General features: G+C 40.4%; 1 protein-coding gene across 1 annotated transcript in view; it reads left to right on the top strand.

Annotated features, from left to right (window-relative positions):
• Positions 1 to 17340, top strand: part of LOC149274292 (sperm-tail PG-rich repeat-containing protein 2-like) — a 164074-nt gene that overhangs the window by 135222 nt on the left and 11512 nt on the right. The window contains exons 12-13 of the mRNA XM_089505676.1: positions 13005 to 13143; positions 15674 to 15789. Of these exons, the coding sequence (XP_089361802.1) occupies positions 13005 to 13143; positions 15674 to 15789 (255 nt within the window). The remainder of the gene's footprint in view (positions 1 to 13004; positions 13144 to 15673; positions 15790 to 17340) is intronic.

Below are 17340 nucleotides of genomic sequence, written 5' to 3'. Positions count from 1 at the left end.
GACTGTGCAAGATCTCCAGGCGGCGTTCACTTACCCGATGACTGCCTGATGCGCAGTCTTGTTGTGTAGAAAAGGCTGGAGGCGTACCAGTAACAGCGTCTCAACACGTGCTAGAGACGCACAGCAAGGGGTGGAACAGATGAGGAGCTGGATATAAAAATCCAGAACTGCTATGCAGGAGGACCGTAGTGTGGTCCTGTGTTGAGATTTTATTCCTAAAGGTTATACTTTAGCTCCTGGGTTGTTTTTTTTTACCATTGTTTACCTTATTACTCAGATCTATGTACCGTACTTGGCTTGGCTTACTACCTGCTCCGTGTACCAACCTTGGCTTGGGTGAATCTCTGCTAAGTGTACCGAACTTGGCTTTGGCTGACTATCCGTTTTGCATTACCCTCTGGCACATGTTGTCAATTCGACTGTAACAGATATGTGGCTATTTCTCTGTGCTTTGTGTATTATTCTTAGTGCCGATATATGCCTACCCATACCTGAACCTCCACACTGTTGGGATCATCAAAGTCCCTATTCTCTTATCTTGTGGCTCAACTAGTTGTTAGGTGTCTCAGGGTGAATAACTTCCATGGCGTGTGCTCCGGGGTGTTGGCAGATGTCACAGGGACAATATAATCAAGACACCCCCCTTTAACGAAGAACACATATTAAAGTACTCTGTGCCCCCCCTCAAGGCCTGGAGTTTGACAGCCCTAGTCTAGATGGACTCGGGGATTTGTAACCTACCGGTTTTGGTGGCTGAAAGGCGAGGTGTACTTAAACTTGTACTGCTCATATTGACCAGAATGTGACAACTTACCTGGGGTTTAGTCGAGGACCCTAGCCTAGTTGAACTTGGGAATTTGTAGCATACATTGAGGTAACCATTCTTAATTCAACAATGCAATCTGTTAAATGTTATCTACAATTTATATTTTTCTAAATGTAACAGCATTGAGAGTGGTGGTTTATGTAAATAAAGTAAAAATAAAAAAAATTATTATCCTCGCAGGGTTTTGGTCACTGTGTAAAGATAGATGACAAGGACATCATTTCTTGATAATTAGCCTTGTTTTTCTATACTGTATCTCTAGGCATCTGACAGTAGCACATTTAAAATGTTATTAGAAAAATATATTTGCTGTGGTGCTACCAGTTATAGTGAAAAATACAAAATAAATAAATAATTTAATTCCAGCAGTTTTGATAACCACTTATCTTCCAGCTCTATTCTTCATTTGGAAGCAGAAAGTGCTCTTCGTTCAGTGCTCAGAAGTGCTTTTTAATCAAAACATTTCTGCTGTTATGCGAGGGCTGGAAATTGGTGGGGGGAAAAAACCCGCCAGGAAAAGGAAATAAAACTGAAAATTGGCAGAGGGACATTGCTAAAGAAGGGTATGTTTTCCTCCTTCTTCCAACGTTTGAATTATTTAAGAAAAAAAATCTGTTTTGTGTTGATAATCAAATGCAACAGGTTTGCAGGTCAGAAAAATGGCAGAATACATTAGCCTTAGCATAATAATGATTAATCTTTATATTATATTATATATATGATATATTTTCTTGCACTGATGTGATGTTTAAACATCTCTTTTTTAAGTAACTTATTATGGCAGTTAATAAGTGGCTTTAGCTGCATAGCTTGTGTCAAATGAATTATCTCCACTTATTATCGCAGATGCTGTATTAACTATAAGCTGACATGACTTACAGATGCTTGGTAAAAGGCAACAGAGACTTTTTTTTTTAAAAAAGCTTATTTTTTTTCTGTATCAAATTATTATTAAGTTTTGCTTTATATAAAAGCCATCATATTCCGTAGCTCTGTACAATGGTTAGACAGGACACAACAAGTAGTATATAACTAGTTACAGAAACAACAGGTGAGGCGGGCACTGCTCAAACAAGCTTACAATCTAGATCTATCAATACCTGCTTTGTGTGACAATCAAACATACCATACATACAGGCAAAATTTGTGAAAGGGGTCTTGGCTACTAAACAGAAGTAAGAATGATAACATTCTGTTATACATGTGATACATTCAGCAAACTTGATCGAATTTGTAAATTGCAAATTTACCCATAAATAACCCCCCCCCCCACAAGAATCGGACGAAAACTATTTCTGTCTAAAATGTTTGGGTCCACATTCATTCACACTCTCATTCTTGTTAACTTATGCTCTTTAAACGTTTGCCTACCTTCTTTGCTGACCACTTACTCTTACGCATTTTCTTTACCTTCTCTTCTTTCTTCAATCATCAATCTGCTATCATTGTTGAGACATAACCAGGTGGGAACTTCCGTCAAAATGGCGGCAATTGCATTGACACCACCCTGATCCTCCAAGCGCAATCTGAGGGCAACGAGGAGACACTTGTGGTGACGTTCTTGAAGATAGGAGAGAGAGAAGGGAGAAGATGTAGAAGATGCAGAAGCAGAAGTGCTTGGCAGAGAACGTAGGGAAACATTTAGAGAGCATGAGAGTGAGAATTTTTGAGAGAGCGAATGTGTGCACCGAGCAATGAATTTCCTTCCCAAACCAAAAATGCCCTAGAATAGGTATTTTTTGTTTAGTCACTTCCCTCCTGAACTTGCAGCCAGTTAAAGGAGTCTCTCATAATAACAAGGTTCTAGGTTATCTAACTTCCTTGTGATGGTGATCGCTATTATTAACTGGAATATTTTATTTAGCACCAGTGAGTAACACACGTTGGCACAATATTTGAAATTTGTCGCTCTTTGGTAGATTAAGGCATAGCCTAAACCTTTATATGTTGTTGTTTACAAATGCTTATTTGGGGTACTTTGGTAGGCTTCAAAAGCTGGGTGATTTATCATGTTAATTTGGGAGTTACATTTATAGCATATATCTGTGACATCATGGGTAGGATTTTTGTTATGTTGCTGTATAGCTGTATTGCGTTGTTATGCCTACCTAGCAATCCATCATTAAAGGCCTTGTAATTTTATAATTACGTCTTTTCTGACAAAACACACTAAGCCAAATAGGATATCACAAAATGTTACTCTTGAAATTACTTTTGTGTAGGAGTCACCATTTTGCCTTTAAACTAAAAGAAACATGTACAAGAATGTGGGGTTGTAAAATGTTATGTTTAGAAATGGAATTTGTTAATGGTTTCCGGCAATAATTTATTTCTCATTTTCAGTTTAAGTCTCCTCTCATACCAGTAATAATGGATAGCTTATTTGCATATAAATAGATTTTAGTATTTGCCGAAGCACAGGTGTAATCTGTTTTCTTGTTTCATGGACACTGCTAAATAAAAGGGGATCAGCAGTGATCAGTAGCTATGAATTGCAATCATGTTGTTTTCAAATGTAAACACTTCAGTCTTTGTAGGTCTTGTGGGTCTTTGCGTATATATTCATTTCATGACCAGAATGAAGAGCAACTGAACCAAAAGGTTAAATATTAATGTCAAATTAAAACGTTAGGATTAGCATTTTTGCACATTTTATAAATATATATAACATGTCTTTGCTGCCTTTGGAATGGGAATGGTGATGTTATTTATTTCACATTAAGCTTACTGGATTTGTGGCCAGCAGATCAGCAACCTCATGCTATGAAGTTTTGATCTCATGGTGTCAAGAGTTGATGCGTTTTGTAGATAGAAGTGTCTTTCTTGTGCCGTTACATTGATCTGGAGAGAAGGGCTGGTTCTTGGTTGGTGGTTCCTACCTTGCTAACAATAGTGTTCTTAATGAAATTTGTAATCACTTCCACGGGTATAAGAGCAAGCAGGACAAAGGCTGTGGGTGTCTGCAGTACTCTATTTCCCCCCTACGTTCATCGGCACATTTCACTCTCTTCATTTAAGTTGCTTTCAAAGGCCAGTTGCTGTAGACTCCTATGGATTTCTTAATATATGGGGAGATATCCCTTTTGCCTGACTCAAAGATTACCTTATATTCCCTAGCACCATACCTTTGAACTTTCTCTCTCCTCTGGGAGTGCCTTTGTGAATGGGCAGAGATAGCTGCATATAGGAGTAGAATTAGACCCAGACAGCCTTTACAGGGTGGGAGACAGGTGTATGTTGCCAAATACAAATTCCCTGCCAGATGAAAAAAGAAATTGACTCAGATACCAGGTCAAACCCAAGGACATCCAAGGTATCCCACACAAACAAGGCAGCGAGTGTGTGTCTACCCAGGTGAAAAGAGGGAATTCAAATATGTGTTAAAAAAACCCCTGATTTTAATATATGACAGAATTCACAAGGCTTTAAAAACAGTTCAAAATTTCACTTGTGCACATAGATGTTGTACACTGTAATGGGTTAGATTATTGAAACCAACCTCTTTGTCTTTGTTTGAATTCAGCACTGCAACAAATTGCTCATGATCTAACACAAAACAGGGAAACTATGCATTGCCGTTAAAACTCATACTGTTACGTTTTCAACGCGGTTAATTCCTATAAATGGAAGTGACAGCCAGCTGGATCTGGTACACAGCATGAAAAATCTCTCCCACCATCTTGTTTTCTCTTCACTTGCTAGTGTTACGGCAGTCAGGTTTCTGGTCTCACAGCAAGGTATAAAAAGAGAATTAAACTAGGAAATCAAGCAGAGCCGTCAGTCTCAGCTTGCTGCCTAACCCTGATTGGGGTTAGCAGACTGTTTAATTAGTAAACTGCACTTGCAGTTCAAATGCTAACTGTGGTGCCTCAGGTGAACAGGAATCTCAGATAGCATCAGCGCCCGTGACTAGAAGTTTGTCTTTTCTTATCACATGACCGCCCTAGGACATTTTGAATAATAATATGTTTTTAGTTAGGTTTCTTACTATAGCAAGTTATGTCTACTCTGTTTATTAACAGATTCACTAAGCTTTTGGTGAAAAACAAAAATCCTCTGTACAGGATATGGAATGAAAATGAAAACACACTTATGTCTGGGCATAAAAAAAAAAAGTTCTAGGCAGAGACATGCAGATAAGGACACCAGGCATAGTATGTCACTTCTTAACTCACTATTACAAGGGCCCCCTTTTTTACACCTCTGCTTCTACATACATAGCTTTATTATGTAGTGGGATAAACATGGATGAAGCCCCGGAGTAGTCCCAAAACCAGTTCCAAAGCCTTGCAGTATTACAGGTAATCAAATCAATCTTAGTCTTATAGACTGTCTGGCTTTCTCTTTCCTGTAATTTGAAGTATATTTTCCCTACCCTGAAATTAGCAGGCAGTCCCCCCAAGCTATGTACTATAGAAAGTAAAGGTGTATAACCCATTAGCATCTATTACAGGTTTCTCTCTGTCCGAATTTTTATTACATAATATAATTATTACATAATATAATTTTAAATAGCATTAATTAATTAACACTTGGACACACATTCCTACACCGTGTTGCCTCTATTGAAACATATACATGGAATACATTACATTTTTTCATCGGACTCAAACAAGTGAGGTACAGGACACACACACATCTACAATGATCCCAAAAATTGCTCTTCAATTGCTTCAAGAGACAGTCAATAAAATCTATATAAATTACTCTTTGCATATGCTCAGTTTACCTTTTACACAAATAAAACACACAAATTCCAGCACCTTTACATTCACAAAATCAAACAACGTGGGCCTGATTTAATAAGTATTCATAACCTTTATTGGATTTAACAGAGGTGAAAAATATATGGACTACAATTTAATGACCTGTTTAGCACTAAATTGAGGCCGTTACTTCTAAAATGCTACAAAGACATTAATTGAAACAACCTCACCTAAGCCATGTATCAATACAGTACAATCCAAGGTGAAAGCCTTGTCTTATACGTTATATCAATACATTGTAACAAGGTGTACAATAAAAAAAAAAATTCATATTGTTTGTTATAAAGATTTTTTTAAAACATTACTGGAAAGTATCACAGAAGTTCATTAAAGAGATAGTTTAATGTTCCTGACAGCTCCACTATAGACAAATACATAATAAAGTACTCTGTGTGTACTTTAATGGAATGAAACGAAAATGCTGCAACAGCGGCCCCCTCCTCCATGGTCTGACTATTCTCCAAGAAGTCAATCAGTGACAGGAACGTGCTCCCATTGAAGTCCAGAACGGATCTTCTTAGTTGGGGATTTTGAATTGAAGGTAGTCCTTTTAGGAAATTTAAAGTTATGTTTGTTACATGTGTATGCAAATTTGAGGAGTTATTGCTTATTACATGACTATGCGCCATTGGAGTTGAATCCAATACAAGTTTGTTGTTGTTGGATCATAGTGGTAGGAAATGTCAACTCTGGCTCATGTCTGCCTATTTTGACCTTGATTTATTGCAAAAACTTTGTTCATTCATTTGTTTTTGTAGATATTGCAGGGTTGGGGTTCTAAAACAAATAATGTTAACTAGAAGAAAGAAAAGAAAGGCATTCCATTTGAATTGATTAAGTATTAAACTAGGACATCTAAGTGGGTAAACAAGAAATCTTCTATTCTATCCACCATACTTGATAAAGAAAGGGGCTTGGTGGGTCTGTTCAACCTTTTGGTTAGCAGAGGGTTAAATAAAAAAAAGAGTGCTAAGGCAAGATTTTTGATTAAGCTATTAATGCCTGACTACTCCATCAAAGCAGATTTTTGATGCATGCAAACCAGAATTCTCTTTACAGACATGAAAGCTATACTGGACAGAGGGGTAGAAAATCATTTTACTGTATAGATCACATGAACAAATGCACACTATGATACTACCATACATTAATCACAATGACACCAGAGCCTTCCTTCAGACCATTAAACATTCAATCCATTGAGGTCCAACATCAGAACATTTAATATTTTTTTGTTGCATGAACCCTTGGCACAGAGAGAAATATGACATTTAAAATAATGAAGGCAGATTACTTCAATATTAAAAAAAGATGGCATATAAATATATATGTAAATGTCCCATGCTGGGAACTTAATTTGCATTTGAACCTTTAAAGTGCGACAGAGGACCAGTCTCATGTTAAGGTTATAAAATAGAATTATTTAATAAGCTTTTTTAAGAAATAGAAAAAATAGCAAAAACATTTATATATTTTATTCGTTTTCTGAAATATTTCATAAAACGAAAAAATGTGGTGACCTTAAATGTGTAAGAATTCTAGTAGCTAACATAGGGGTTTGTTCACTAAAAGGATGGTGTAACGTTCACCCTTTGCTGTATGGACTTGGTTAAACTTTGTGCCATTCATTTAATGTTTCCAGCCACTAGTGGCCGCCCTTGCCATTCAGAACCACTCAGACTAATTATCAGGTCCAGCTGCAGTTGCTTACCTGATCAAGTCAGCATTTATAAACCTGCCCAGCCCTGCAGTCTGGGCCTTGACATTGAAGTTTGAGGACTGCCTGCGTTGGTTCCTGCGTTGGTTCCTGCGTTGGTTCCTGCGTTGGTTCCTGCGTTGGTTCCTGCGTTGGTTCCTGCGTTGGTTCCTGCTTTGTCTCTTGCCGTGTTCCTGAGTTGCGGCCAGCGCCCCACTAAGTGGACTCCCAAGTCGAGTGCCCTGTAAGTGGGCAACCTGCCGTGTGCCCTGCAAGTGGGCAACCTGCCGTGTTCCTGAGTTGCGGCCAGTGCCCCACTAAGTGGACTCCCAAGCTGTGTGCCCTGCAAGTGGGCAACCTGCCGTGTGCCCTGCAAGTGGGCAACCTGCCGTGTTCCTGAGTTGCGGCCAGCGCCCCACTAAGTGGACTCCCAAGCTGTGTGCCCTGGAAGAGGGCTTCTAGCCGTGCCGTGTGCCCTGGAAGAGGGCTTCTAGTTGTGCCGTGTGCCCTGCAAGAGGGCTTCCTTCCGTGTGTGCCCCATCCTGTGGTCTTCCTGCCGTGTGTGCCCCATCCCGTGGTCTTCCTGCCGAGTGTGCCCCATCCCGTGGGCTTCCTGCCGAGTGTGCCCCATCCCGTGGGCTTCCTGCCGAGTGTGCCCCATCCCGTGGGCTTCCTGCCGAGTGTGCCCCATCCCGAGGGCTTCCTGCCGAGTGTGCCCCATCCCGAGGGCTTCCTGCCGAGTGTGCCCCATCCCGAGGGCTTCCTGCCGAGTGTGTGCCCCATCCCGAGGGCTTCCTGCCGAGTGTGTGCCCCATCCCGAGGGCTTCCTGCCGAGTGTGTGCCCCATCCCGAGGGCTTCCTGCCGAGTGTGTGCCCCATCCCGAGGGCTTCCTGCCGAGTGTGTGCCCCATCCCGAGGGCTTCCTGCCGAGTGTGTGCCCCATCCCGAGGGCTTCCTGCCGTGTGTGTGTGCCCCAACCCGAGGGCTTCCTGCTGTGTGTGCCCCAACCCGAGGGCTTCCTGCCGTGTGTGTGTGCCCCAACCCGAGGGCTTCCTGCCGTGTGTGTGTGCCCCAACCCGAGGGCTTCCTGCCGTGTGTGTGCCCCAACCCGAGGGCTTCCTGCCGTGTGTGTGCCCCAACCCGAGGGCTTCCTGCCGTGTGTGTGCCCCAACCCAAGGGCTTCCTGCCGTGTGTGTGCCCCAACCCGAGGGCTTCCTGCCAAGTGACTTTCTTTGTGTATATATATATTGTACCATCATATGCAATACAACTCTTAATCCGCATCTTCTGTCCTTGAGTTATTTCCTGCGCCTGTCTGTACCAACCCCAAGCCATCATGTATCGTGGGGTACAGACAGAGCCCCTCGTATCCCCTGCACCTGGGCTCCTTATCTACCTGTGTCCTCGGTTCGTGACAGATGGTTGACAGGAGAATTTTGGTTTTAACTCACTTTGCTTTTCGGTTGGGTTGATTGACCCAAGTTTCGTGGTCAGTCGAGTTAAGGGTTAACTTGACTTACCAGACACAACTGAATTCACATAGGCCTTGCATATAAACACTTGGAAAAAAATGCAAGGTGTTTGTGAGTGCCTGTGACTTTACATTTTGCTGGCTTTGGGCAAGGGTATGCAAGAGCTGACAAGTTACATAAAGCTTTGCATGTCCTCATCTGAAATTGCATGGAGGAGGGGGAAAGGCATGGGATGGAGATTGTACATCTCTATTATTTCTAAGGTTTCTTAAAACGCTTCACCCCAGTTTGGGATGATGAGTGTGTGATGGAACTGTCTGACACTGTGGCCCCTAGATAGGACTGAAAGCAAGCCTACTACCCACAGATTATGGACCCTGTCTCACTGCCCTGGTGAGTGGGACTGTTGTCCTCGCCTTGGACCTGAACTCCCCAGTCTTTAAGTGCACCCCAGTACTGGTTAGTGGGACAGGTGCCTCTTGCCAGTCCCCTGCATGCACAACTCTAGGTGCTCCCCGACTGAACTGGTTGCAGACCCGGTTGGGGCCTGCCCCAGTTCAGTCTTCTTTTTAAAGGGGAGATATGGGACAGAATGACCTGTCATACAGGGCCCCAAGGCACTCAGAGATGGCTCCAGTCTGGCTATCAAACAAGGATAGAACAGGTAACTCCATTGTTTAACTAATCTCATTAATAGGATTGCTGCCAGGGGAATTAAAGGTTGGGTTGTATACATGTACCTGTTTATCAATGTTAATTTATGTTAATGCAATTCTGTGGATATATGAGGCTATGTTTTACAACAATAAAGTGTTCATTCCTGCTGTACTCAATTGAAGGTAGTTGTGTCTACTTATTGGGTACACATAGCAGGGTTCCAAGGTGTGCATGCTGGCTGGAGCTGGAAGTGGTTTCGGGGACAACAGGAGGATACATCTGGGTGATCTCTGGGAGTTACTACAGCTCTCTTGGTGAACCCGTTACAGAGAGTAAGCCAGGTGTGAGTGTTTTTTGTAAGTTTAAATAAGTGAGTTAAATAAATGAGTTGGATTTAGTAAATTTGTGAGTTGAACTTTTTACCCCATGTATCGGTCAAGATTAGAGGGTCAATTCTAGTTTTGTCTTCCTTTTTGAATGTATTTGCTGTAATAAAGTGCTGTGTAAATTGTTAGGGCTAAATAAATAAAATATAACAATACATAAAGCAGCATAATAATAATATGAAAGGCCAACACTATAATTCATACTCTTATGTGTAAGAAGACTTGGAAGAAATATCACTATTAGCTAAACATTATACAGGGCCTGCAGAGCTCTTCCTACAGCAGAAGTTTACTAAGGTTAGCCTTTCATAATATAGTGAAGCTGAAACACAAATCCTCTTTTGGACAGGTTAAATAGTAACATACACATTTCAAGTAAATTGCTGTACACTCGTGGCCAGAATGTTATGAAGAGTGATCAGATGAATTGCAATCAATTGCAAAGTCCCTCTTTGCCATGAAAATTAACTTAATCCCCAAAAAAGCATTTCCACTGCATTTCAGCCCTGCCCCAAAAGGACCAGCTGACATCATGTCAGTGATTCTTTTGTTAACACAGTTGAGAGTGTTGACATGGACAAGGCTGGAGACCGCTCTGTTATGCTGATTGAGTTAGAGTAACAGACTGGAAGCTTTAAAAGGCAAGGGCTGCTTGAAATCATTGTTCTTCCTCTGTTAACCACGGTTACCTGCAAGGAAACACATGCTATCATCATTGCTTTGTCAAAAAAAAGTGCTTCACAGGCAAGGATATTGCTGCTAGTAAGATTGCACCCAAATCAACCATTTATCAGATCATCAAGAACTTCAAGGAGAGAGGTTCAATTGTTGTGAAGGATGCGTCAGGTCACCCAAGAAAGTTCAGTAAGTGCCAGACAGGTGTGAGTGCATCTCCACGCACAGTGTGGCGAAGACTATTGGAGGATGGCCTAGTGTTTGGAAGGGAAGCAAAGAAGCCACTTTTCTCCGGGAAAAACATCACGGACAGTTGAGGGCATCCGGAAAAAAACTTATCCGTAGAAGACAATGTGAGCGCTAGCATCAGTCCTGTGTCATGCCAACAGTAAAGCATCCTGAGATCATTCATGTGTGGAGTTGCTTCTCAGCCAAAGGAGTGTGCTTATTAACAATTTTGCCTAAGAACACAACCATGAATAAAGAATGGTACCAACACATCCTTGCCATAAGGCAAAAGTGATAACTAAGTGGCTCGGGGAATGAAACATCAAAATTTTTTGTCCATGGCCCGGAAACTGCCCAGACCTTAATCCCATTGAGAACTTGTGGTCAAGAGGCAGGTGGACAAACAAAAACCCACAAATTCTGACAAACTCAAAGCATTGATTATGCAAGAATAGGCTACCATCAGTCAGTATGTGGCCCAGAAGTTAATTGACAGCATGCCAGGATAGATTGCAGAGGTCTTGAAAAAGAGAGGTCAAGATTGCAAATATTTTCATAAACTTAACGTAAATAAGTGACAAAAATATCTAAGAACACTGAAGCAGCAAACTTTTGGCCATGCCTGTACATGCCAACTGTTTCCATTTGGTCAAGGCAGTCCCCATCTTCAACATATAACCATTGATTGAAATTATACACTTTAATTACTACTACGAGCATCCTGAAAAGTAGTGTATTATTATTGTACGATCAAAAGCATGTCATTTTCTTCTTATAACAGCAACAGTTTTTTTTTATCATTTAACGACTAGGTCTTTATTACCTCTTTTACTAGCATAGGTTGTTTTAGTGTAATGTAACGTTTGACAGAAATTTGGTTAATGATGTATTACTAGTCAGCCTTGATATTCACAATTAAAATGCTTGCCATTGTATTGCTTAATAAGCATTGCTAGGCAACCAGAAATAGAGAAACAAGTGGAGAGGAAGCTTCTGCTAGCATTTTTTACCCATAATAAAATCTATGAATCATTAATCAACATCTGCAATTATCTGTACTTGTTAAACAAACTTGGAGAGAACAATTAAAAATGGGGGGAAAAATCCTTTCCTATAAATGAAAATTTGCTTAAATCAAAAAAGGCTTTCAAGTGGGTTAGAGGGAATTATTTTGTAGCAGTGTAAATTATAGTCACCAAAATAAATGTAGTGCGAAGGGCTTTTTATATGAACCACAAAACATTCCTTTCACTTGTGAGAGCCAATTGATCGACAATAATTATGTTTAATTGTCAGTGTGAATTTGTAATAAGACAGTTTCTCACGTCTTCATTTGATCTAGAATGGAGCCAGGGCCTGTTTAGAATATCTGTGTTATTTAAAATGCTTAATATTGGCTCTGTAAAATGTACATGTACACAACCCGCTTTACTGGCAAACAGCAGATATATTTAACTTATCAGAAGTCCCCATTCATGCATTCTGTAGTGTATTTTCCATCATTGGAGGAATTTATTTATTTATTGAAGCGAGTAAATAAGACTCATTTCATTCCTCCACAAACTGCCTCTACGTAAGGGGCATAACTCTGTATGCTTCTTGCACATGCTCAGTAGAGCTCAGATTCTGGTCAATGGCAGTAGTATCTGCCAGTCACATGTATGATATCAAAAGGAGTGGTACTGCCAGGGCCGACCCAAGACATAATGCCACCTGGGGCAAAGTTTAAAATACTGCCCCCCCCGGGGGTCATTATCTACCCTTCCTCTCCCCCCCGTTGTACTTCACTTACCTTTCAGCAGTCCTGTGGCAAGTCTCCCTGCTCTGCCACGGTGCACCCTGCTTTACTGCTGAGCGCCTGGAAATTACGTCATATTCTGGCGCTCAGCATTACTCTTCCACTTTTAAAAAAAAAAGGCGCTTGGGGTGGCAAAGTGCCGCCTTTTCAAAAGTGCTGCCTGGGGCAATTGACCCACTCTGCTCCATGGTAGGGCCGGCCCTGGGTACTGCGTATGTGTCCTGATTTAGAGGTAAACAGAGGATACATATAATGACACAGAAACTATTTTGTAATGAAATAATAAGTCCGGTGGGACTTTACCAACTCCGGATACAAATGTATTTAACAAATAAAGATGTCACTCCACACTCTTTGTCATAGTGCTGTTTATTTCATCGTTTAAGTGACAACGTTTCGACCCTACACCTAAAACATGATGTTGTTGAGCTGAACCTACCAACTCTCACTTTAGTAAATAAACCCCAAAAGTGTAAAAAAAAAAGTGTTGTATCCCTCAGGGCAGCTATGATGACCATACCTGGGAACATCACAGGGTAGACTACCTGAAGCTCTTCATCTTTATGGAGGCAGAGCTAGCCATGCACAAGGTATATGCACAGAGTATAGCCCCCGGTAGTCTTAAATGGGCTGGTATTGGTAAGTGGGTAGGCCGTTGACCAAACACAACTGCACTGGCTGGAATTAATGGAAATGTCAAACCTGGAGAGTTCCCAAGTATGATGATGCCACAAAATGCCACACAAAAAACTTATGTGAAAAAAACATTACACACTCAGCTCACTATATCGTGCCTTATAAAACCCACTCTAAAATGTATACATACATTAACTATAATCTAATATTACCCCTTTTGTCTTTATTATGTATTCATTTGCTACCATTTTAGTTTACTAAAACATGTGATTTCTTTTTAAATTATTCACATTTTTCACTTCCTTACATTTCTTGCCCTGTAGCATTGGCTGACATTTCATAGAGAGTGAGCCAGCACCGGGTGGAAAAAAAAATATAATTACAGGAAGCACTTGCTTTTGATTTTCCCATTTCGTACACTTTATGATACAGCCAGATATGTTTGATTTGGAATTATAACTTTCTTTCTTCACTGACCTGTGATTAAAAATCTGGAGTTTTAGAAAATAAACATATTGCTTTTGCATAAGTTAAGTTTTAAAAAATAGCTATTTTTTTTTCTTTGCTGTGTTTAAATAAACAGGTCGTGTTACATTTAATGTTTTCTACTTAATGAATATTTTACAATCCAGGGGGAAAAAAAAAATCTATGGAACACACACATAAACCAGAGACAAGCGTAACTCGACCTTGTCCAAAAATATGTCCAAGAAAAAGCAATGCCTAATTTATATTGACAATCTCATGCTGAATTAAAGAAAGGATGAAAGCAGCACTTAATATTTGCATAATATGAGCTATACTAATGCACTTTAACATTTTTCAAATTGACTTTATTGCTGATCTGTGCGCAATACTCAAGAGGATAAAAGGTATTGCAAAGACTACAGCACAAAAAGGTTCCACTAATGCAACTGATATGTATGCAGAAGTTTGGCTCATGCCGCACATCTAGTTGGCTTTGATGCCAATTCGTATCACAAAGGTTCCCGTCACCACTGAAATATTCATAAAAGGAACGCATACTTTCTGACCTTACAAAGCAGGTAGCTACTGCGTGCAAATGTAAAACTAGAAAATGAACACTTCTCAAAAAGCACTGTCACTGGGGTCATAAAAATCATGGTGTGTTAAGGTGGCTACTAAGAGTATGTCCAGATACTGAGATACAGAATACATACAGTCAGGATTGTTTTCTTACACATTTTCCCCCCTGGGAGGCTTGGGCAGTTTTTTTTATAGTTTTGCTATGATCATAGTTACATAGTCACACAAGAGATCCTTGTACAGAAGAAATTTGTTTTGCATTTTTCCTCTGTAGGGGCACAAGTCAGCAAAAGATGCTCTCAGGTGGGGACACACTGTAGGGCGCAATATTACGTTGCGGTCTGTTCGGTTTTTGAGTTGTTCTCATGCGTCTTTGTAAGAAGTTTCTTCCTTTGGGGATCTCTTGGTATATACCCCTAGTGTAATAAAGGTGAACCCACACATGGATCTCCTTGCTTACTTGTGCCATTAGATACTAACTGCATGCCACTGGCAAGGCCCCGTGAAAGGCAATTGTCCGTTATTGGTTGAGTTGTTCACATACCCCTTTATGTGGTTTTAATGTAGCAAACATACATTAAAAGAAAGCATCACAGGAAATTTGGCATTGATGGTTTGTCATGCCTTACGTTGCATATTTTTCCTTAACCATTTTGATGTTGATCAGTTGTTTCAGAATAGGTAAGCATAAAATAATCATAAAATATTTTTGATATTCAGAGAATGGAGATTTTATGCTTGATAAATAAAATTCTTCACTCTGTACTTTTAAATTCTACTGCATCAGAAGTCTTTTTTTTAACGTACAACGTGGTAACAAAGAGCAACACATTCATTAATTCTTACAGCTAATAGATTTCCGTGTCCCCATGCTTTATAATTGTTTTGAAAAGTGTACACAGACTAGATTATCAACTCATTTGTTTCGTATTCATAAGCTGATTCCAATACTGTCTTGCTCATTTGCTCTTCTCATTTGCAATTACTGCATTGTAAAAGAAGAAAAAAGATGATTCTACAATTGCAGTACAGACAATAGCTCTGCTCCTTAATATGGAAATGATGTATACTCGTCCAAAGTTTATAGATGGCATATGCTATTGTTTTTTTTTCTTTTTTATTAATTAGCCAATTATTTTGTTTATTATTATAATTTATCAAATAGCGACAGGGTCTGTAGCATCTTACAATGTACTAGGTTTCGAACAGGCTGAAACACATTGATTGACACATTATGCCCCAGTCTTGATAACATAAATAAATGTTAGGTTTGAAACATGATATATGTGCAAAAAACAAATGTTCATGGTGTAATAAATGAAAGTTCAAACGTGCCATATTCACCTTGACCAGCCAGTCACAAGACAAGGCATGGGAGGTATGGTCTACCGGTGCTCTTACCAATGCTTTGGGGATATGTATGAAGAATATCTCGAGCTATATAACTACATCTTCAGTGTCTAAATGCAATTCACTTACTTTGTAGGACCAGGTGCCTATAACCCAGTGATGAAACTGGTCTCTCAAGTTGCTTTATCTGTTCCAAAAGAAGAACGTTTCAAGGAGCCAAAGGAAGACACACCTGGACCTGGGACTTACAAGGTATCTGAAATATTGTGTAATGCATGTCTGTTGTGTTTAGCATGGAACATGGTAATTTATATAGCCCATGTCTTCAGAAGCATAGGATTTGTTGGGAAAACATTCAGAGCATCTAGTCTGCCCATTTTTCCATGTACTCCAGCTGTAGAAAGGCTATGGACTGGTTGTTAATGGGGGAAGGGTTAGCCACAAGGTATGTTTTTTTTTCATAAAAGAACTGTGGTAAAGAGTATGGTAGGTCCACTATAAATGAAAAGATGCAAACAATGTCTCTTCTCCGTCCCCAGTCCCTATGGTCCTTGCAATAAGCTGTACAAATGTAATGGTATTTTGAGACATTTAACTATCTGCCCAATCTTTTGGAGTGCAAAAATAGCGTATCTGAGGGCTCGACAAATCCCTGGTGACTCAAAATCGCTACCTGGCGCCTAGGAGGTTTGCCTGGCTGTGGCTTGCCTCCCCCAGCTTTTGGGCTTTCAGCTGCTCTCAAAATTGAATAACTTTACTTAGAACATGAAGTAGAACATATTAGCAGATGCAACTGGGGCATAGAGAGAATTGTTGCATACACTAGCACCCCTCTTGCTTCCTCAGACTTGACTGTCTGGGCCATGTAATGCAGGCACCTGGGTGCCGTGCGAGTGCTCCACCTACCTCAGTGTCCCCCTAGGGCTTGGCTATAGGGGAAGCTCAGGCAGGCGCCCGCAGGGAGCCAGCAGTGGACAGCTTACATGCCATGCAGACAGGTCTGAGGAAGTAAGGGGAGGGTTAGTGTATGCAACAATATTCTCTATGTCCCTGTAGCATCTGCTGATATGTTCTACTTCATGCTCTAAGTAAAGTTATACAATTATGAAGTACAACATTGCATTTAAAATATTCCCTATTGTATGTCTTAGTCGAGCTAGGAGGGAAATCAGCAGAGGAACCACACTGAGAGTAGCCGACGACCCCCAGCAAGGACAGCATGGCATCAGGCAGAACGATAACAGGAGCAACAGAGGGCAAGAGGGCAATTTACTGCAAAGTTCAGACAAAGTCCATCTGGGACCCCTACCTCACTGATTACACAAGGGCATATCAGATTTGACACAGAAGGGGTTAATCCTGCCAGTTTATTAACCCACTATTTGCAGAGCAGATTAAAATCTCATTTTGTTGGTACTGTGGCACTCTGGAAAATTCATTTCCGTGTGATCTGAGGTCGCTTGCTGGCATTTATCATGTGTGTGGCTCATATTGGAGATTTTTATATAAAGATTCATGCTGTTGTCAGTGTTCTCAGTACTGATAATATTTTATAAATGGTTCTTGATCTTTATTATATGGGATGACACTAGATTAATTTATGGAGATCCGGTTGGAAGGTCCCCATTTTACGGTCTTTACAGAATCTGGGCAAAGTGGTGGCAAATACGTAACTTTTTTTTTCTGTGAAATCCTGTTTTCTGCCAATGTCTGCTCATTCACTATTTAAATGCCAGTCACTGGAGGGTTTAATGCCCCAAAGTAGTTTTTAGAATCTACCAATATATTTAACCCTTTAGATAC

The sequence above is a fragment of the Sceloporus occidentalis genome, unplaced genomic scaffold (assembly GCF_023333645.1).
Source record: "Sceloporus occidentalis isolate IW3139 unplaced genomic scaffold, rSceOcc1.0.p SCAF_338, whole genome shotgun sequence".
Taxonomy (NCBI): Eukaryota; Metazoa; Chordata; class Lepidosauria; order Squamata; family Phrynosomatidae; genus Sceloporus; species Sceloporus occidentalis.
Note: the sequence above shows the minus strand (reverse complement) of the source record. Positions and strands in the feature narration are given on the sequence as shown.